Here is a 23,823-nt window from a genome sequence, read left to right as displayed (position 1 = left end):
GTTTCGATTTTGGTTTACTAATTCAGACTTTTCATGTTCCCAATTGTCTGTCATCCCTGTTAAAAGATGACGACAGCGTTTTAACAAATGTTCTTATATTTTTACTAAGAGCTGGTACAGGGTGACAATTAATGAACTATATGAAATAAAACCGTCATAATTTCTGAACGGTTCGCGTGATGACGTCCAAACTGCGTGGCTGGCCACAGGGCATGATGGGAATGAAGCCCACTTTCATTTGGATGGGTTCGTCAATAAGCAAAATTGGCGCATTTGGGGGACTGAGAATCAGCATTTCGCAATCGAGAAGTCTCTCCACCCTCAACGGGTGTCGGTGTGGTGTGCAATGTCCAGTCATGGAATAATCGGTGCGATATTCCTTGAAGGCACGGTGACTACTGCACGATACGTGACGGGTTTGGAAAATGATTTCATACCCATTATCCAAAGTGACCCTGGTTTCGACAAGATGTGGTTCATGCAAGACGGAGCTCGACCCCATCGGACCATGAGAGTGTTTGACGTCCTGGAGGAGTATTTTGGGGACCGGATTCTGGCTCTGGGATACCCAGAGGCCACTGGAAGAGGACTCGCTTGGCCGCCATATTCCCCGGATCTAAACACATGTGACTCATTTTTGTGGGGCTATGTTAAGGACAAGGTGTACAGAAATAACCCCAAAACCATTGCCGAGCTGAAAACTGCCATTAAGGAGGTCATCGACAGCATCGATGTTTCGACACTTCAGCGGGTCATGCAGAATTTTGCTGTTCGTCTACGCCACGTCATCGCCAGAGATGGCAGACATATCGAACATGTCATAACCTAAATCCGAATGTCTGTAGTGCCGTTTACATGTGCAATACAGTTTGTGTACTACGTGGTTTGTCACTAATTTCCGTTTTATTTCATATAGTTAATTAATTGTCACCCTGTATCTTCCACTGTCTGTGAGGTCGTTTATGGATTATTCATACTTCTTAATGTGATGTGTTTGTCTTGAGCAGGTCGCTTTACAACCTTGCACTTTTACCCTTTCTCAAGGGGCTTCTTGAGAATTTTAAGAGATATTTCCCCGTTGACATTGAAGGGTGCAAAATGGCCATATGTGCCGACGCGCCCAACAATTTTGATTGATTGATTGATTTGGATTATTTTACTTTGCTTTTTGTGCCACTTTTGGCTAATTTCCGAAGATGGGGATGAATGATGACATAATGAAATTGATGAATAGACAATCACAAACATCCATGCCGGGATTCGAACCCGGGACCCCCGGCCACAACAATTTTAATTCAATTAATAAAGTGTTTATTTCGCCTTCCGGATTTTGAAATGTAATGCTCATATTTTCATTGACTGCCCTTGTAATCCACTACTCACATTTTAAACTGCCCAATTCACTTCCTCGCGCCTGTTTTAGAGGCATTTAGCGGCCATGGGACCAATTAGGTATCTACATAAATGGATAGACGCCAATATTAATCTACTTACAGATCAGGGCTTGCTCACTAATGAGTGTAGCGATGGATGAAGCTGATAGGCACCATGCGCTACATGCATCCAGTCGATAACAGACAACCGCTGCATGGCGTCGAGAGAAAAGACCCATTCACGCATGTGGACCTCGATGAAGGCTTCATCGTTCTGGGATTTATAACGGAAATTTCGTTAAAATCAACTCGAAGCGGAATCTGCTTCCGGTCAGGCACCTCCTTCGTTGCGGTCGTCTTTCCCACAGCTATCGGTTCATCTCAGTTTCCGAGAGATGGCGAACGGTGATGCGCAACGTACAGGCAGCTAGCTCTCTGTGGCTTTCAACGCTGTTGCCAAGAGAGAAAAAGAGATCTGTAGGGGCAAAAACCTCCGAGAAACTCGAGTTACTTGATCGCTCTGCTAGCAGTATTTCAGCCCGGCGACGACGCCAATTACATTAAGGCTTTCGAGTATCTATGAAACCAAGCGCAATAATAACCGGTTCAATTTATGCACAGAAAGGCTAATCGAGACCGACCCTATGTCCGCACCGGAAATCAAACCCGGGAAGCCTTGATTATCCGACAGACTTAACTCCAGAACGAGATGTACAGTGGCGGTCTTCTTTTACATAAATGAGACAAACGTAAGAGAACAGATATAACACGACTCTTAAAAGTCTTGAATTTGTTTTTAAGTCAACTTTATGACAAAAAGGTTAATCGGGACAGGACCAACAGTTTAGAGTGGGATCCGAACCACTATATGACTCTATTGGATATAAGAACCGGGACCCCGCTACGCCTTTGGGGAGGCAATAAAAATGCTTTAAAATATACTATAATGGTAGTGTATGAACAAGCGGGACTTCCGTGGCGGAGTGGTTAGCGTAACGCGCTATGGCAAGATGATGCATACCAACTTTTGAAGAGCTTTAATGGCTTGTGGTAATAAGGCTATAAGCTAAATTGTTTACAGCTGGGCTAGAGTAAAGACCAATAGGAAGGAGGATGGTGTGTGGATGCTTGGTGCATACCTTATCGTCATCCAAGTTCTGCTCTGTCTAGGGTTGTTTTTTGTATACCAGTGCCTTTGTAAACGCAGGACCACTACACCCTTGTCAACCTCTCTTTTAAGTAATACACCCCTGAAACTCTATACTTGTATGATAACGAGACTCTGACACCTGGGTATACAGCTAGAGACATCCTTTGTGATGGTTATGTTCTGTGTCTGTTCGTATGTGTTTGTGATGGTCTCTTTTATCCACCTCATCTATTCGCTATTCATTCTCATCGGCGCGATTATACAAAAGTGTCATAAAAGCAACGTAAAATAAACACTGTGTACTCTACTTAGGACATCCGGAAACCGTATGCTTGTAGACTAACAAGTTTCTGGCGCCTGGGATGATAGAGTAATCCTTTGTAGTGGTCATGTTTTGTGTCTGTTCATATGTATTTGTAAATTCTGTTTCATCTATCTCATCTAGTCATACCCTTCGTTGCGATTAGCCAAAAGTGGTAGAAAAGCGACGTAAAATACATACTACCTGCAATGCAAAGAACACGAACGCTACGAATATACGACAAATAAACGAGGGAGATACTGCCGAGTGTTGATTTATTTCAAATGCCAGTCGCTAGGGAGATAGATGAAAGTACCTCAGGAATCATATCCAAAGTTTCCACCCACATGGTGCCTTAGAGAGTTTCCGCGATCTATTTTTAATTCGCAAATTAGACCTCGAAGCTTCGCTCAATTTAAAAGTTTTCGTAACAACTCAAGTTAGCGACAGACACGTGCTCTTTTGTGGGAAGAAGCTCTCGTCTTTAATGTTATTTTCACTTCCCCCTCGTTTTACTGCTTTTTCTCTCTTCCAGAGTTGAAGGACTGGTGCGGTTTCTCTATCTTCTTGGACCTTTTGTTTCATCGAAAGCGTCTGGATGAACAAAAGCAGAGAGGAAAGGTTGGAGAAGTGGGAAGAGAAAACTACTAAAAACTTCTTCCCTCTGCTGTTACTAAAACTAAAAAGAACAACAATGGCACGGGAAAGAGAGGGAGAGACGGGGGAGGGGAGGGGGATATTGACGAAAATGCATCTTACAAAAGAGATTACATCTGAGTTGGAAGTAATGAAAAGAACATCTATAGCTGAATAAATGAATAAGAAAAATAAGATGACAAAGTTTATTCTATGTAATGTAGTTATTTTTCCGAGAATCCAATCAGTTATATTGTATTGAGTTATTGAAGTCCTCGCTTCAAAATTCGAATCACGGAGACCCGCCATCTTTATATCGTGCAAACAAAGAGATTACGTCGAGGAACGTTCTCCCGTGTTCGTTGTTAACTGCATTCGCCGCTTGGAGCGCTGCAGTGGTTGTTCCATTGCAGTGTTGGTGAATAAGATGTTCAGGAATAAGAAGCATAGTCTCCATCAGCGACGAATGGTTGTTCGTTTCAAAAATGGTTACATAATGTGTAGTTCACAAAGACACATTAGCCGCCTCATAAGCTGTGTGCGACTCACTGTCCCGTTATTGAAGGTTCCAGATTTGGGTCTCGGGATGGGCACGGATATTCCTTTGTGTTTATTCTTTCATCAGTTCATCTAATCTTCATTCATTGTTGTGGCCTCAGTTAACCTAAAGAGGCAACAAAGGGAACTGAAATCGGATGCGCATATGAAACAAATACATTGAGGTTAACAGTAGATTTTTCTGTAAGACATTCATAATATTTGCGACACGCAACATTCTAATTGAAGTAATACTACGTTGTCGCGTACCCACAGTCACCTCATCAGGATTCAGTCTCAAAACTTCGGGTTGCAAATTGATTTGCCGTACATGCCGTAGAATATTAACTGATCCTAGTAGTGAGTGGCACTGTAACATCATAAAGGGTTTGAAAATTGGAGTTACTAAAGTAAGAAATGAATGTAAGACTCACTATTAAATTGCGGTAGTGCACTGTTTATACTTTAGGATAACCTTGGCGTGGATGTGAATCCTCGATATCCCAAATGCGAATCCGTCATGTTAACAACTTGCCTTAATCTAGCAAGCAGGATTTTCGATCTGAGAGCGATACATTACGTGAGGAAAGAGTATTCTCATTTAACTCTATTTTGCCACTTACTTTGTGGGGCTGTATATACAGCTAGCAAACAACCATTGCAGTAAATCAAATAACTCCCTTATATTTAACGTTAGAGAGAAGATACAGGTACCCTTGTGAAGATCTTAAAACGCTCGATAATTATAATGCCAAAATGTTTACAATTTATAATTATTAATTAATTTACGCTAAAATATTAAAACAGGTAATGAAAAATCTATATCAAGTTTTTGTTAATATATTTCAGAAAGCGTGTCTAGGACAGAAAACATACTTGATTCTATAAATTGTGCAATTGATTCCCTTTAATTTGGTGTAAATATTAAGGTTCTATCTCTATTCTGTGAGACGTTATACACGTTTAAAGATAACACTGCGAGTTCTGACGGCGGCCATATTGATGGTGTCATTTCTCCGAAACCCGCAACGAGATTCCTTGGAAATTTTTGTGGCAAATAAGCAAGTATTATCTATTACATGATCCAGCAAGTTTCGTTTCATTTTCTTGAATGTCTTGGTTGAACTACGCAACGTCCTCCAGTTGAACACTAGACGTTACAAAGTTGGTCCGCTGCTCCTTGTGTCGGGAACATGAGAATCTTTGCAAATCATCAGGGCTTGCTGGGTAGAAAGAAACATAACATGATTTTCAAAGTTAACCGCAGTTTTATAACCACTTTTATTTCATAATCACATAGATTTCCTGTCGTATGTGGACTTACAAGCAAATGTACAGATTTACTTACGTTTCTTTGCTTTGTCTGAAGAGACGTTAAGAACAATTCTATAGCATATCAACTCACAATCACTAAACACAAATGCATATAGAATTAACGTTGGACAAGACAAACGTAAATATACGAAAGTTTCTGTACTTAATTATTATTAAGTAGTACCGCTAGAAGGAAACTAAATTAATGCAAACTAGTAACACTGTTCCCGTTACCACATGCTTATTGATTCCTCACCTTCACCTGTTTTTCAATTCAGTCCGTCGTCAGGAGAAAACATTCAGACGGGTTCACTTCCTCTGCTGAGATGAGAACTCTAACTAACTCCCTAGCCTTCTTAAACCCGAAGGTTTATGGCTGCAGCAACACAGGCCTTCCATCTTTCCCTATCTTGAGCAAGTTCTATATACTCTTTTCCATCCCTACCGATTTCCCTTAGGTCCATCTCAACGTTGTCCCTCTATCTTCGTCTTGGCCTTCCTACAGGTCTCTTACCATCAGGTTTCCCAACAAGAATCCTGTAAACTCCTCTTTCCTCTCCCATTCGTGCCACATGGCCTGCCCACCTAAGCCTTCTTGATTTAAATATTCTAATAATATCTGGACATGAATACAAATTATGTAGTTCTAAATTATGTAACCTTCTCCACTCACCTATCTCCTCATCCCTTTTAGGTCCAAATATTTTCCTAAGGATCTTATTTTCAAATACTCTCAATTTATGTTCCTCTTTCAATGTAAGGGACCAAGTTTCACTCCCATATAATAGTACAGGCAAAATTACTGTTTTGTATATTTTAACTTTTAGTTTCTTAGATATTAAACGAGAAGACAAAGTGACGTCAAAACGAACAGATTATGACATATTTGTAAACATATATACAAGTTCCAACTACAACTGTATCAATCTAACTATAGTTGTCTGTGACAGCTTGCACATTATTTGAAGTAACAAACATTTTAAAAATCTTAACTTCTTACAAATATAAAACCTTAAACACTCAGGTTCCTTACAAATCTAATTTGACTGCACTGCTAATCATATATTAGATATATGGATTTCTTTCAAGCTCAAATTTGTATGGAGAATTTTATTGGTTTCTACATCATTGACTAAAAGTTAAGGAAATGGAAATAATAACACTGTCCAACAAAATTGAAGTTTTTGTCTGTTAAAAGAGAAGTTGGGGGTGATTCTAATTGAGTTTGATGTGCTGATTTCAAATCTATAAAGTTCAAATCACAAACCCTGACACCTTCTGTAAACAAAACCACCTGCATGCAGAAAGCATTGCAAACTCATAGAAGTAAAATAATCCACACGAAAATCCAGCGTTGTTACAGGATTCATTACGTAAGGTAAAACAATGGCAAATTTGTAGTATGGGATACGCTGCCGCAAATGACGTCTCACTTTAAACCCAGTGCTCTTTCTTTTTTTACTTATTGCTTCACCTTTATGGTTAACTCTTTGCACCAGTAATCATTTCCCATAAATTTGGCTTCTTTCTTTGAATATATTTTACTTGCAATTTTTAGACAAAATGATATAACATGGTAATGTATATTTCTAAGGTTTTTTATATAGATAGGAGTGTATTTGAAATTGTTTGTACATTTTATGTAAATTGTATCTTATGTAAATAAAATATATAATGGGCATAAACAGCCATATACATTGCTGTAAGTCCAATAAATATATTGATGATGATCAAAACAAGACAAAAAATTCGTAAATTTATTGCGGTTGGAAACTTTGACAAGCATCCTAATAACGATTTTTGTTCCGCCAAATATAGTGCACTTCGTAAAATAACTTGGTGACATGGCAAGGCAAGATAAGTGTGAACATTTTGTAGTAATATAACTTTCAATGAGCTTAGAGATTTGTGTACATAATGATATTTTATAACATTGGTTATTTTCTAAAAATAATCATGTGAACAGCAAGGAAGTAGTGCAACTTAGTAATATTGCCTGACTTAGCCTTAGAAAAATAACATGCCGAGTTCTATGCGTGAGGGAAAGTCTCCGTTTACTCCGAGCTTGTTTTCAAAACACCAGCGAGGACAGCCTTTGAAAAGGGGTGAAAAACAGATTCTACTCAATATTTATGTAACGTTCTGTCAGTAGTATCCTGAGAAACCAGTAAATGAAGTGGTTAATTTGGTATCCCAGTGCAGTGGTGTGTCAGTGTCTGCAGTTTTAAGGGTTATGAAAGAGAGAATGACCGGGAGAGTAACAATGTATGCGGCTGCATATTCGTTTGATGTTTTGAGAACGGGTTCTCACATTCAGAGGCTCTTATATAAAATGAATAGGTGCGGCGAACTATGAGTGTAACAGCAGATGATTTCGGTCATGGATCAGCTGACGCGGAGTGATACATCGAATAGTTGAGACCGTTTGTTTACAGAAGGTCTCAGGGATGGTGATTTAGACCTTAATTACAAAATTTATCCATCACCCATGAAATTTGATTAACAGGGTACATACAAAATATCAGGTACATACAAATCATATATAGCCTTATAGTGATACCATGCAATATTATTTACAATGGCATATCTAGAATGTCTTCGAACTCGATTTTCGGCTGTACTTTGCCTGAGGAACATCTCTTTTTAGTGTCCAGCAATAATCTGCCAACATATTTGGAGTCCACTTTCCCTGGTATCGCCTTTCCATTTCACCAATATCCTGGTGGAAATGTTCTCCATGTTCGTCGCTCATTGTCCCAAGGTTTTGCGGGAAGAAACGAGATGGGAGTCTAAAAAGTGTATCTTCAGAGACATATTACATCCCAGAGCATGATAGTTCTGAATCAAATTATTGACAAGTTCTCTGTAATTTTCTGACTTGTAGTTTCTGAGGAAATTTATGCAAACTTCCTTGAAAGATTGCCAAGCAGCCAATTCCAGCTCACTTAGATTATTTTCAAAATCATTATCTTTCATTGGTTTCCTGATTTGAGGGCCAACAAATATTCTCTCTTTTAGTTTCGCTTCAGTAATTCGCGAAAACCTCTCTTTGAAGAACATAAATCCACTACCCTCGCGGTCCATTCCTTTTACAAAATTCATCAGACCAAGCTTTATGTGGAGAGGAGGCAGTAAGATTTTGTCTGAACTTACAAGTGGTGGATGAATAAAATTCTCCAGTCCTGCGATGAGTGACTCTCTCTTCGGGGCCAGTTCTTTTTAACGTAATGTTTTTCTATCTCTGCTGTCCCATTTACACAGAAAACAGCAAAATTTGGTGTAACCTAGTTGCAATCCTAAGAAGATAGCAATAACTTTTAAATCTCCACATATCTGCCAAGAGTATTTACAGTACTGGATATTTGTTAATAACAGTTTCATGTTTTCATAACTTTCCTTCATGCCCCAGGAATATGCTACCGGAATGCTTGGATATTTATTTCAGTTGTGCAGTAGCACTCCTTTCAAACTTGTTTTCAAAGAGTCTAAAAACAAACTCCATTCTTCACTTTTATGGACAACACCTAGTGACTCTAATAGACCATCGATGTTACAACAGAAAACAAGGTCCTTATCTTCAGCATACATATCTACAAAGTATTTTTGGCGTTGCCGGAAAAAAATAACTACTGTCACTCTCCAACAAATGCCATCCTTTTAATCGCGATGCAAGCAGTTCTGCTTTACCATTACTTAACTCTAGATTTCAAACTAAATCGTTAAGGTCCTCTTCAGTTATTAAGTAAGGTTCAGCTGTTGAAACACTCCCCACAAAATCAGGATCACTATGCAATTCGCTACATTTGTTAGGAACACTTTCACTTTCTTCCGTTATACTAATGTGATCTGGTGGACCAGGTATAACATGTTAGGAACTCCAGGTCCATGAGACACCGGTCGAGTTGATGATTCTAGTGTTGGATATTTCACTGTTTGCCTTGATTTCGAATTTATCCCAGATATATTTGTCAAGCAAAAATAGGAGTCTGTTATATGATCCTTAGGTTCCCGCCATATCATAAGAACTCAAAAAAGGCATATTACGAGATCATTTCAGCCAACCACTCGAAAGCGTTACACAGTTCGCACAACAGATATCAGGGGCCCATTTCTTGTTTTCATATATCTTATTGTCAAAGTAACACTCTTAAGCTTTTCTTACACGAGGAGTAAATGTTCTCCTATTTGCTTTTAAGGTCAACTCACCACAGATATAACAAAAATTGTTCCTGTCGTTTACGCAATTTCTTGACATGATTCTGTCTTTGCTTCGAAACACTCACTGGAACTGAAGAACACTCAGGAAAGCTTCTTTCCTCCAGACAACTTGCTATTAAAATTAGAAGTAGACATAACAGTTAAATCACAGCGTTGTGTTGAAAAGTTAATCATTGTCAAATTTTTCAGTTGGATTGTTTAACAAGTTTAATTGTTGTCATTCATGCAGACATCAATGGCATAAAGTTACTAGTGTATTGTTGGAGCAAAGACATAAAAATAGTTTAAATATTGCCTACCAATTAGCTAATTGTGGACAGCATGCTGCAATAGAATTATATTTTTATTGGGAACGAGTTTACAATGCCGGACCACTCTTCAATTGCTATGAAATTTCGCCTACTCACTAATTGAGACCTCCTTATCACGAATCTGCATGTAATAATTGGCGGTCAAGTATGGAAATCGATAAAAAACGAAATAAACTATGTTTTCTTAACGTAACGTAACCCTACCATAAGAACAGCAGCTCCACGGAACACACCATTTTCCCCGAATGGGTGTCACTTATCGCACAACACTGTAGCAACATTGTGTTCTGACGTCACGGGAGAGAGCTTTTTCATGTTAGGCAATACAAGGTAACGCGTCTCTTAGCGAAAATATTAATTTTTCTTTGTATTTATGCTAATGGAACCTAACCTAACAGGCCTAACCTAACCACGTACGCATTCCTCGTCTGACGTCAATATTCAAGGTTGCAAGATTGTTGTGCGTAAAGGAAGAGCATTAACGAATTGCGAAAGAAAGATGGTTCCGAATTGCTGTGTATGGACAATGAACGTGGTAAATCGCAAGGTGATTTTACAAGTTCTACACGTAAATATACAATTTTAACAAGTGACCGCCAAATATGAACTACAGATACGTCATCAGGACACCGAAATTAGTAAGTAGGCGAAATTTTATAGAAATTGGAGAGTTGTCCGGTATTGTAAACTCATGCCTTTTATTGTTACAAAAAAATGGTGGGTGATTGACAATTTCTGACTTCATTTTCGGAATCAGCAGGTGGCAAAACATGAAGAACCGTTGAAATTTTACTTTTAACAAAACCATTGTTGGACAGTGTAATCTGTGTTGTGTAAATTCACACTTAATAGTTAATTTATGCCATATTTGTTACAGTCCCCACAAATTAATATTAATGTTGACAGTGGGATGAAATGAGAAAATTAATAAGCAGATTCGCCAGTACATAATGAATCTTCAAAATACTATGAATACTTTAATTGGTGTAAATCATTTAAGAATAAACTGCGTACAGATATGGTGTGTCATTTGGAACAAACTTCAGTTGCGATTACATTTTTTCATGAAACAACCACGACGAAAACGTCTGTTTTTTTTGTTCAACATACGTTTCAATGCGTTTTCTATCAATCAACATGCAACACATGTTCATGCATGTATGCATGTTGTTTAGCAATGCATTGCGGTCACAAGGTCAAAGCAATCACACGCTGTTTAGGAAATCACCGTAGAATAGTTCGATGCATCGCTTGCGCTTTAATTCATTTATGACCGAAATATTGGAATAATTGTAATTGCGATAATTGACACATGTGCTCATTTGCCTTTAGATAACTCGTGGCACATTAAAATCACTTCGAGAACTGTTTCCTGCCGGACTGTTATTGGAAATCACGAGCAATATTAATACATCAGGTTAATGCATCTGAAGTTTCGTTCAGGATCTATATCTCTCTCTCTCTCTCTCTCTCTCTCTCTCTCTCTCTCTCTCTCTCTCTCTATCTGTGTCTGTGTCTGTGTGTGTGTGTGTGTGTGTGTATGTGTCTAGGAGCAAGGGGCATTAATTTGTGATATTACTTTTATTTTTGTGCAAATAATAGGAGAATTGCCTATTCTAGGAACCTTGCAAAAAATGCAGCTCAACAAAGACTCAAATGTGCCTCCAAAGGGGGGCAGGAGGAAGCACCCCTGCTCAACTCTCCCCCCAGGAAATCAAGAAAAACTAGGTAAACAAGTGTTTTTTTTTTATCCAAATATGCACGTTAAGGTATTTAAAGTTTTATCACATGTGAGTATTCCCCAGAAAATATCCTTTCCCGCCTTCCTACTAATATTTTACAAGGGTTGAATAAAAAGTAATGGCAACACTGCTGTCCCGTGAAAGGGGTGAGTCACAGCGCCACAAGCGTTTCGTGGCTGATAAAGGAATGTCAGACGAGGAAGTATAGTGAGTGGGAGCGATTGTATGTTATTCAGTCAAAAACAGCAGTGCTCTGAAGCAGAGGACGAGAGTGCGAGCTCCCTAACAATATGTTTAGGCAAGAAGAATAACGTCTCTCAGGCAGACGGTCAACGCAGCCTACTTCTGCACCTTCTTGCAACACCACCTTCGTCTCGCATTAAGAAGGAAGCGACGGCACGGTGTCCCATCATCCTGCTTGACAATGCAAGGTGTCACACTGCGAACAATGTGACGGCGCTCCTGCATAACTGGTAGTGGGAGGTACTGGAACATCCGGCGTATTCACCGGTATACCGGTATGAGACCCTGTGATTACGACCGTTTTGTCAAAATGAAGGAACCACTGGGCGGGAAGCACTACGACACGCGCGAAGCCATCATACGTGCTATAGGGCGGTCACTGCGGGACATCGAGAGAGATGGACGCGCTGACGGTGTACGACGCCTTCCATACGTGTGACAGAAGGTCGTAGAGATGAGGGGCGATTACTTTGAAGGAATGTAACACGTGCACCTCTGCCAATACAGTCAAGTACCAATTATACCAGTGTTGCTATTACTTTTTATCCAACCCTTGTATTTCGCCATCACTGCTGACGTAACAAGTCTCTCGTGGAACTTGTATTTAAGGTATGTTTCTGCAATATTACACTCGCCCTGTATTTGCAAAAAATACAACTCATCCTATATAACTGAACTGTTTTTAGTCACATTTTCTATTCTTTCGCATACTGCATCCTTCATTTATCGTAACGAAGACATTTTGTTTCAAATCGTATTTACAAAGCATGAAAAATATTGGTATTAATATTTCGCCTTTTGAAGTCAGTTATTTTAAGTCATTTTTCTACCTCATTATGAGGACAAATGATGATTAAATGAAATATCGAAAACAATGATCTAGCCAGAACTCGAACTCGGATTCCTCGAGGGAGATTTCAGCTACCAAACACCGGACCATCGAGACATTTTCTGCTTTGTTGAAGCTTTAATAAAACATCTAAATACTTTTACGTTTATATATAAAATTACACAAACTGTAAAAGTAATTACTGTAGCTTGTAACAAATATCTCACGTGATCTCACAGAGACGAGCAAAATAAATTAGAAGAAAAAAATAATTTTAACATTTGAGTGATATGAACGCGACCAAAATGAGAGAGATATCAAATACGGTTGTTCCAAATCAGTTTTATGGGCGATTTTTGATAGAATTCATACCCGCTTGATGCCACACTGGTATCCACTGCTGGATCTATAGACCGCAAAACCCCGCAGTGAGGGGAGGCCCTGGGATGGGCAATCATTTAGGGGACCCTTGCTATGTCCTTTACATACTCAAACATGTGTATGTAAAACAATAAAAGTAGTAATTTGTCCAGCGAAGAAAAGACCACCTACATAGTGTAAAGAGAAAGAATTTGCTATTAATTTTAAGTTGGCTAACATGCAGTAGTTTCCCGTTAATAACGCCTACTTAATGCTCCAATAAACATTTATTTCTTTCTAACGTCGAGTTTTTCTTTCCTAAGTCTGTGGTGTGGGACTACTAGTTGAGGTTGTACTGTATGTACACATAAGTTAAGAGGTGAAACGTGTGCTATAGAAGTCCAACAAGGCAGAGCAAGGGACGAAAACTCGTGAATCGAAATAATTTTCTTTGATTACCTAACTACCACAGCATATTCAACTCAACACATGACGAACTGATAGAAAAAGCAGAGCAATTACAGAAATATTATGAAACAGATATTTATCCATCATTCCCAGCTAAATTGTTCTCTCTGTAAACAGCTCTCAAAAGTGTATTATCAAAAGTTACATCTGTACATGATTTTGCAAAACTTCTGTGTGAGAAGTACAGTACAATTCTACCTACCTAGCTACCTGGCGGAGTGGTTAATACAGCACGGGGTCCAGGGGTCGAATCCCGGCCAGTTACTGGATGTTCTTTGTGAGTATTCCTTCATCAATTCCATCATATCAACACTCATTCTCATCGTCGCGATTTATCAAATGTTCAAGAAATGTGACGCTAAATAACAAAATTCAAATCAAGTCTTTTCACACACACCCGAAGAAGCTGAATAACAGCAAAGCGTCGACATTTCCTTCCACAAGTACGTGTATTTTTAGTGTAGAGGGTCTTTAGTAACATTTTGTGGGAGGGCCCAAAATTTGTAGATCCGGCACTGCATCAGTGAGCATTTTGAATTATTGAATATGACGTCCAACGTGATCTCCCTAAAACACATAACATCTGAATTGATTCTATAATTCCGTTATATGTGCTAATATTTATATAATTTCTTCAAGTTACCAGTTCGGGCGAGGCGGGGTAAGAGAGGTACTGCTCTCCCTCAGGCTACAGCCCCATCCCTTCCGTTGTGAGTAAAGGCAAACTTTATCAATTAGACTTTCATTATTAAAAGCAAACAGTGAAATAGCAACTGCGATAATTTGGTCGACGTGTACCATAGCAACCTGGTGCAAATGCTTTATAACCATTCTGAGTTAATTCCAGGATGAAGGATGAATTGATTAACTAATACGATGGAATATCCATGCTACAGCGCATTCGATTTCGCTACCGAAGTTCCCGGGTATGAGTCCCGACCTAAGCTTGGGTGTTCATTGTGAGTGTTCCTTCACCAACTTCATCTACACCTTATATCGGGAATCTCTGGAGCAAGAGAGCGAAAAAAGTCTCTGCGCAAGTAGTGACTTGAGAGTTTTCTACCAATGGACGCGTGAGAGGGAAAGTGAGTGCACGAAGACGAAAATTCAGTCGCAGCTGTTAGCAGCAGCGCGTACTGATTCGCTCCGCCAACTTACTTTCTCCCCTTTTCTACCGTTACGCACTGCCTTGCTCCACAGAGTCCAGAAACAGAGTATAATCATCACTCATACTCATCGTCGGTACTAGTGAAACTTCATAATAACGACGTATAAATACAAATACAAATCAAATTCTGCAATTTTAGAGGTTATTTTGGAAAAGCCTTCATTTTAGAACTTAAATTAACTCTCAAATTAAGATGCTTTCGTCTCTTTATCAACGATAGTGATTTTGAGTGATTTTATGCAGAACAGAGCCCAGGGTGGCTACTTACCAGGAATTCCTTGAATTCCGGGAATTGTGCGTGAATTATTGGCTCCTGGAATTCTGCGTGAATTTTTCTCCGTAGACAGTTTAAGATATGCAGTTTAATTTAATTTAATTAGAATTTTTGAGTACATTGGAACCACACAGACACTTATGTTGTTAATATAGTAGAGTGTGTATGAGAAGTGGTAATACGTAAGGTTCAAATAGAGAAAAATTCTGCTTGTACCCTTGAATTTTTGGAAAGTTCGCCTTGAAAACCGGGAATTTTGCTTGAATTTTATCATGGTTCTAGAGTAGCCACCCTGAAACTCTTCCTATTACACCAGCCTGCATTTTTGAAAAAAAAAATCGGATGATTTCAAACCAATAGGTGATTCTGGAAGTATTTTGAATGCTGATCACGGAAATGACATCCATTTTTTCCCATCACTTCAGGATTTTTCACAATTTCAGGATCAAAATTATCATATTTGCCATTCCATTACGCCTACTACAGAACGCATCAAAATAAATTTAAGCAAGCAAAATTTCGGTTGTTTACAAACCAATAGGTAATTCTGGAAGTGTTTTTAATTCTGATGACGGATATGACATAAATTTCTTACCATCACGTCAGTATTTTTCCATAGATCAGGATTTTTCTCCACGTCATAAAATTCAATCAACCCACTACATTATAACATCGAATTTTGGACATTTTGTGAAGGATATTTTCATGAGAGATTTTGAAAATGGAACTTATGTAATCAAAGTTTACAATTTTCATGTCAATGTGTCTTGTGAAAATAGAAGATGGATTAAATGCTTACTACTTTGTGCTTTTATCGTTCAAAATTGGAGGATTTGTATTGTAGAAAACCAATATTTTATCATTATTTAAACAGAGCCATCTATTGAAGAAATCATGGAACTACACATTTTATTGTGAAATAAAGGCACTTAATATATTGCAATTTTTTTGAAAAAACTAGAATTGGAATCAGCATGCTGGAATTATTCAGGGACAACAGTCATCTGTGAGTCATTCAAACCCATGCAGGCATGCGTTATCATTCAATGAGCTTTTACCTATTTTCCTTGGGCACTTGAAATCTTCTGTGGGCTCCGACCCGTCGTGAGTGCACAAGCACGTGAACTTTCCGTTCTTCATAGAATAGCACGCGGTTTCCGGACCACAAGGATGAGGACATTGCCCTTGCGTCTCTCGCTCTGGAAAGAAAATAATGTGTTATTTCATTCAGCGGCAGAACACTATGCTTACAATCATTAAATGTATTCTTTAAAACTCACCACACGCACTTATCCACCACCCCTCGTGTATTAACGTGCAACATAATGGTGGCAAACGAATTTAAAATGTGTTTTGTGTATTTAGAAGAAATTAAAGGGACCTAGGTTCTGGCTGGGAGGTTTTGATCCTAGCCAACTCCTGGTGCATTAGTTGTATTTTAAGAAATCAATATGGCTCGGGTACCCTTTTCTACACCCTCGATTTTTCGCACATTTCAAATATTTTCGTTACAAAAAATAGTTCTTCATAATAAACGATGTTTCTAAATAGCGCGGAAAGTAATTTTTTTACATCTACATACTACGAAACTTACGTTTTTTATGAAATTAAAATTCCCTGTGTAACGTCAAAAATGTTTTTCACAACTTTATGATGGCGAATGATGCATTCATGTCACAGGCGCAAGTCTGAAGATTTCGGATGATCGATTTATGTCACAGGCGCACGATTGATTTTTTCTTTTTCTTCTTATGATTGACTTGTGCAATAGGAACATTTGCGATTGCGATATGTTCTTTGTGTGATATATTGGCGGATTGGACATTTCAGACATTCGATTTCATTTATGCGACTTCAGAAATTGGAAATAATAATATTTTTTTAGCAACTGCATGCCGTATAGGGGAGGGTTGCTTTTTCTAAATGACTTATGGGATGGGATAATTTGCGACTTCTAATTTTTATGATGGGAAGGGAGTGGAGGTTGGTATTCTGTGGAAAAGGACAACAACGACTTTCAACGTAGGAGTTACTTCATTTTTGGACTTACAATGAACCATTGGTGCTAGCCCCACGAACCATTGGCGCTAGCCCCACGAATCATTGGCGCTAGCCCCACGAACCATTGGCGCTAGCCCCAAGAACCATTGGCGCTAGCCCCAAGAACCATTGGCGCTAGCCCCAAGAACCATTGGCGCTAGCCCCACGAACCATTGACGCTAGCCCCACGAACCATTGGCGCTAGCCCCACGAACCATTGACGCGTGGATAGGTTAGTTCAGTTAGGTTGAGATCGATAGTTAAAATTTGGTGTCGTGTTAGTATCACGATCTAGAAATTGGAAATAATTGCGAACCATTGGCGCTAGCCCCACGAACCATTGGCGCGTGGATAGGTTAGTTCAGTTAGGTTGAGATACATAGTTAAAATTTGGTGTCGGGCGAAGCAGATACGTAAGTACGAATGTCAAAAATTGACGAAACGAAAAAATTAGAGGTGTCCGAAGGATAGTAAATTTTTACCGCAACTTTAAACGGCTGTACAGTCGTAATTACTTCTTTCCGCGCTCCAATTTTTTTTTATTCACAAATGGGATCACATAACCTACGTAATGAAAAAAAAATAATTTCAAAATTCGAGGGTGTAGAATAGGGTACCCGCCCCATCAATATCAACTTCGTTCACTTTTGAATTATCACATCCGAATATTGATGAAACATGACGATACACATTATTCTTACGACTCCAAGAAGTGGTCAACAGTATCCAGAATATTGATTATTACTCGTGACAAAATGGCTAACACTAAGCTCTGTTTTAATGTTCTGGGGAAAGAAATAACCAGAAGAGTCCAGCAAAGTGAACACAGAGGATGCTCGACCAGTTAGAGATTTGTGTACAATAACTATGGATAATATCGTAATTAAGGCCGAAGTTGCCGTTTATACACAACACACACACAGTGCTCAAAGTGGGGAAACGAATGGGGATGTTATCCCGCAGTTAAGAAAATTTGCATAAACATAACCAGCTAGGATATTTTGCGTAAGCGTTCCCCCACCCGCACCATGGATTCAATGTTGAACCATACAAGCATTCCTCCACCCATTTCCAAACGTCACCAAGTATCCCTCAGCTAGGACTTTGACTCCAAGCACTGTGTGTGTGTGTGTGTGTGTGTGATTTCCATATCATCCTTAAAATATACACTATAAGAGATTTAAGTCTCCATTATACTATAAAATAATAAAATTGAAAGCATTAAAAATAATAATTAAAAAATATTTATTTGTGAACTGTTCTGTCAATATGAAGATTTTCTTGTAACCAATACAGTGTTAAATGGTCGAAAATCATATTGAGCTAGCAACCATGCTTCCTGACACTATAGGCCACTATGTCGTTGAGTGCAATAGCAACAAAGCTTGGGTCACAAAATAAGGGTTCATTGTGATCATGTGTCAGAAAAGAGGCACAAAACAAGAAAAATAAAAAGCGAATGTTTCAAGTCAAATCCTCTTTTATGACTTTGACTTTTCTGTAAAAAGAAAAGTCAACTTTATGATCAGGTAGTCTAGTGGGGACTAGAAATATAATTTAAAGTGGGATCTGAACCAGTGTGACACGAATTGGAATCGAACCTGCGATCCCTTGATTACAAACCGACAGCATTAGTTACTACATTATCTGAGAGACCACAAATGAATATAAGGGTGGCCCAAACAAAACTGTACCCAAACGTTATTACCATCTTTGTGTTGAGTATAGTTTTGAGTATTATCATGTCTGTTCATGACTTTTGATTGCTGAGACAAGTCTAAGTTTGCCTTCCACCTGATATCCTCGTGACTGACTCGGTAGAAAACATGGTTCTGAAGTAGCAATGGGCAGTACATGCGGGTCAAATTACTCGGAATATCCTACACTCCTAGCGGAGAACGTTCCATATGAGCAAATGGCCTCTCCTAAATATCTCGAAGATTAATTAATTCCTGCAGAAGTGAAACAAGAACAATAAAAGACCTTGCTAATGAACTTGTCGTTCTCATTAAAGTTGCACCATTAAAAATTAGAAAAGTTCACTGATTCTTTTTTAAAACATTGAATAACTTTCGCCCCAATTATTTCGATCAATAGAAGTGAAACATGCGCCCCTAATTAAGTGGTCTTACGGTAATTGAAACAAGGGAACCGTGTATAATGAGACGAGAAGAGCTTACTGACTGAGTGAAAAAGTCTGTAAAGTAGGTGGAGGAAAAAATTGATTTTAGATATCGGTTCCGCAAAAGAACAGACAGATAACAACATATCAGCCATGTATTTATGTATTTTTCGCGGGCTTCATTCTGATATTGCTGTTAATGTTAATATTTGCTCATCGGAAAGTAGGAAAATCTATAAAATGACAAATCCATAAAATATAAAAAGAGGCATTACTCTCACCTCAGGGTTTATGCATGGGTAAACGTTTCAATGGCAGAAAGTAATATACTAAACCTCTTGATAATGTAGATCTGTAAATTGCTTAATTAACAAATATAATGTAAAATCTTAATGTGAAATTTCACACACTCTGCCTGTCTCAACAACGAGATTTCTCAAAAATACGTCTGAAAAATGGGGTATCCTACAGCATTCATAATGAGTTTCTTGCGGGTTAGATTCCATGTTGTCTGCATACTTGTAATATAAATCAATCACACAGTGTCACAAAGCTATTACTCGTACAAACATCTACGAACATCTTCATCCCGTCTTGAACAGCGAATAGGTACAATGTATATAAAGATTTTGAATCTTTGAGGCAGGGCAGCAGTATACTTTCTACTAAGTAGTAAAAAGTACCTATTATAAACCCGAGAAATGATGAACCCCCCTCAGGCAGATTTGCCTACACTTAAAACTAGCTCAAGATGAGCATATGAGCTTTTTGCTCAAGTGTGGAACTCTGTCTAATCCAAGATTTTTGTAAAAATGCCCTCGGGAATTTCCTGTGAAATGATGAGCCCCCTCAGATTGATTTGCCTACACTTACAAAAGCTGCATCTGCCAGATTTTTGTCCATAAGCTTGTCTAAAATATGCCCTTCTTGATATTGTTTTTGCTACACTTAAAATTAAGTTAAAAAGTCACACACACACACACACACACACACACCCACCCATATTTACTTCCGGTTTAAGTTTAATTATACACCAGGCTCAACTTGCATATCTAGTACTAAGACAATGTAATATGCAGAGATTTTCTAGAATTGCTCTGTGACTCTCTCATTTCTTACATCATAAACATATGATTTTTCACCTATAAGAAAAACACTACATATGGTGTCATCGGGGAGTGTATCGTGGAATTCACAGATAATTTTAATGTTTGTCCTGTCATTAACCACAACTTGTTTCCTTTTTCAAGTGTTGATGACAAACATGGGTCTCTGTGCTTTGAATTCATCTGGTGTGTAATACATGTCAGTATTGCCAGTAGTGACCCTTTTGTATGCTGTAAATGCTTCATATAATTTGAGGAAATCATCCTTGGACATGTCTAAATTATAATTTTCTCTAGGAAATACCTCATTTCTGCCATTTTTAAGATATATGTTCTTGATGTTGCAGCTATCAAATTTACTTGAATTTTTTTCCTGATTATTGTGTCTTCCAGTCTGAAACAGTACCACCACAAAATTTGGCATGTCATATTGTATACTGGAGAATGAATTTGTAGCATCAAACTCATAATAGGTACCAGTGGCAGGTTTCTGTACACATTGATATGTATAAAATTGTAAAGGAACCTGTGGATTTTTTATTATATCTGCTTTGTATTTAAGAGCATAACTGGCTTCATATTCAACAACCGGGATTCTTAGCTCCATAGTCTGAATAATGCATTTGCCCTCATCAGGTAGGGTATTAGGCAGAGCTTCCCCTGTAGAGTTTAATGTACTGTACCTCATCAAAGCATTGTTATCATTGGCAGCTCTTCTAAATGTGATTCTTAAACCACCCTTCCACATAATATCTTTGTAATCTGAGAAGAATCCTGGCAATAGGCGCATGGGGAACAGCACTGTGTGGCTCTTGGATAATATTTTATCACCAGCCTCAAATCCACCTATTTTGTAGTAAGAAGCCTCGGTTTTGGATAATTTTAGTGTGGCCAAAGCTGTGGAGGTAATGCCGGGATAATCTACTCTGTTTATAACAACACCATGCTTTCTGATCTCAATTTCAGAGAACAGATGTGGCACAAAATTGTCTACCAATCTTATATTTGAATTTGCCGGATAATCTGTACCATTGAGCTTTACAACATCAAATTTGATGTATAGATCTGCTCTGTGGGGGTGTATAAAGCCATCCCCTACATCAAGATCAACATCAATCTCTGTGTTGGGTTGATTTAAATTTGCAAATGTCCTCCTGTTTGGGGGGAATGATTGTAGCTCATAACTCTCAATATTTTCCATTTTTTTTGTATGTATTTTTATTTAAATATTAATCTCTATGATTGCAGTTGTTGTGGCTCCAGCAAAATCAACTAATTCTTCTTTTTTATTAGTGACCATCAACTCAATGTAATCTATTCTATTATGGCACACAGGAAAATATAATGTTGGGGATGGAGTGTAGATGATGGGCTCCATAAATTCAGAGTTAGGTTTGAATGTTGCAATGATGCCAGTTTGTTTGTGAGTGCCTATGCAATTTGATTTGGTGAGCATACCCTCGGCCACATTACAGTGAATATTCAGAGTCTCTATGGCTAAGAATTTAGGTATATTCATAGCAGTGTGTTTGATGGCCGCTTCAAGTTTTGTGTTGTTCTCAAATCCTAACAGCTCTCCTATAGTACCCAGATCCACTGTTTCTGTAGCAGATACAATCTCTACTCTGTGAGTGACAGAATTTTGAGTTAATACTATACCTCTGGGTAATTGAGCATTTAGAGTAGATAGATTATATTGCCCTGGAGTGATGACAATTTTTTGATCCCCTACTGCAATTGTGTTGTTGTGGTGTGTAATTAGGGATCAAGTACATGCCATAAAATGCTCTGAGAGCTATTGTTTTGGGATACACTATGTCATCATGTAATCTAAGTTTCAATATTGAATTTTGGCTGGTGAGATGGAATACCCCCATGATGTTTTAAATACCACAGGGCTTTTTGAAAATTTTCAATTGATGGTTTATTTATTTGAGACATATATCTAAGAACAGATAAACACAGATGTCCGCAATTAACATCTTTGAAATTTTGAACACGGGCATTATTGTAATAAAGATTAGCTGAATTTAGATATTTTATTAAATTTTCAGGTGGAACACCTCCAAATGAATCAAACACAAATGCCTTATCTTTTAAATATTTAAGATAACAAATCCAGTGAGTGCCCTGATTTTTGTACTTATCCAAATTAACTATGCCACACACTTTGTTGAGTGGTTGTTCTGGTAAAGAATCAGACATGTACACACCTCTAAAATTTTTGATGCCCAGTGGCTTGATTAAAGCTTCAATATCTTGGTTTGTAAGCGGCTCTTGTTTTTTTTTAAACTTATTCATGGCTCTCTTAACACCTTTGCCTTGTTTCTCCATGGCCAGGTTATGGCGCTTCAATTCATCTAATTCTGCCCTATTCTTCTTAGCATCTATTACTTTTTTTTGCTATGGCAGCTGATCCCCCAGCCAAGCTCCCCACAGCCCCAAGTGCTGCTACGATGGCCGGGATAGTAAATATGAAGCCACCCACATGTGAATTTTTTCTAGATTGCTGTAATTTTTTTAATTGGGGGTACTAAGTAATAATTTCATACCATGGCCCTTTGCAAGACAAGAATTTTTTTTCTTGCGCTGCTTTTTGGTTAAAAGACTATCAATAGTTTTAAGAGATTTAAGACCTGCATAAGGTACCTGATACATAACACCCTTGGCCTTCATTGTAGGTTTATTATATATACATATTCACAACCCCAACCCCAGTTTTTGTTTGGTGTTCATAGCTATGGTGGTTCCCAATGCTGCTATTCTTTCACTTAAAGAAGCATCTTTGCTTACAAATCTACCAAATGCAGCCTCTTCTAATTTCTTGTCTGCAACATGTCTCTTGTCAAGATCAGAATATGTGTTGTATGCTATGTCATGGTCTCTACAAGCAGCATCTAGGGGATTAACACCAGGATCCCCTCTGTTTAATCTATGGTCCAATTTTGTGCCTGGACCACAATACTGATAGCCTGGAATGTGTAGTTCAAATGGCAGCTTGTTTATAATATCATTAACCAGCCCCCGACCCTCAGAAATATTCCAAAATTTAGGTGGTAGAGTATTAATAATTTTTATAAGATATCCAATCCCCTTAGTGTCATTCACTATAAAATTAGACAATTTTGTGCTTATCATGTCCATAATTCCAACCTTTTCATTGTAAAAATTGTGGTTGCCAGCATTTTCCTCCCCAGCTATCACCAATAACCTATCTACAAGTTTCCTGACATCATCAACCCACACAAATTCTTTGGGCAGGGTGTTGTAATGTTTGATTCCACTGCCAGTCTTGATTTGTGACCATATGGGCTTGATTAAGTTGTTGTATTTTGCTCCACTGCTAGACTTGACTTTTTTGTGTGTGGGATCATTGTTCTGGTATAGAGCATCTGATTTTATTAATATTTCTTTGTAATGCTCATAATCTTGATCTGTATAGCTGCCAGGCCTTTTCCCAGTCATCAGTTCCCACAATCCAGGTGTTCCGGGATACTTAACAAAAGCACCTTTTTCTCCAAGACGAGATTCTGAATATACAATCAGATCATCTCCCATAAATGTTACTCTGAAATTGCCAATTCTATGTATGATGCTACCATCACGCTCTGTGTCAGCATATAAGCCAAAA

General features: G+C 38.4%; 1 protein-coding gene across 2 annotated transcripts in view; it reads right to left on the bottom strand.

The window, feature by feature from the left end:
* LOC146001570 (tyrosine-protein kinase transmembrane receptor Ror-like) overlaps window positions 1–23,823 on the bottom strand; it is a 223,903-nt gene that overhangs the window by 75,098 nt on the left and 124,982 nt on the right. Inside the window, exons 1-2 of one of the 2 annotated variants that reach the window (XM_083139057.1) lie at window positions 16,519–16,575; window positions 15,983–16,123 (exon numbers count right to left, since the gene is read on the bottom strand). In XM_083139057.1, coding sequence (XP_082995183.1) covers window positions 15,983–16,064 — 82 coding nt within the window. In that variant the 5' untranslated portion in view covers window positions 16,065–16,123; window positions 16,519–16,575. Of the gene's footprint in view, window positions 1–15,982; window positions 16,124–16,518; window positions 16,576–23,823 lie in introns of those variants that run through there. The other variant, XM_083139056.1, reaches the window with a different exon arrangement.

This window comes from Lepisma saccharinum, chromosome 17, assembly GCF_977018435.1.
Source record: "Lepisma saccharinum chromosome 17, izLepSacc3.1, whole genome shotgun sequence".
Classification (NCBI taxonomy): domain Eukaryota; kingdom Metazoa; phylum Arthropoda; class Insecta; order Zygentoma; family Lepismatidae; genus Lepisma; species Lepisma saccharinum.
Note: the sequence above shows the minus strand (reverse complement) of the source record. Positions and strands in the feature narration are given on the sequence as shown.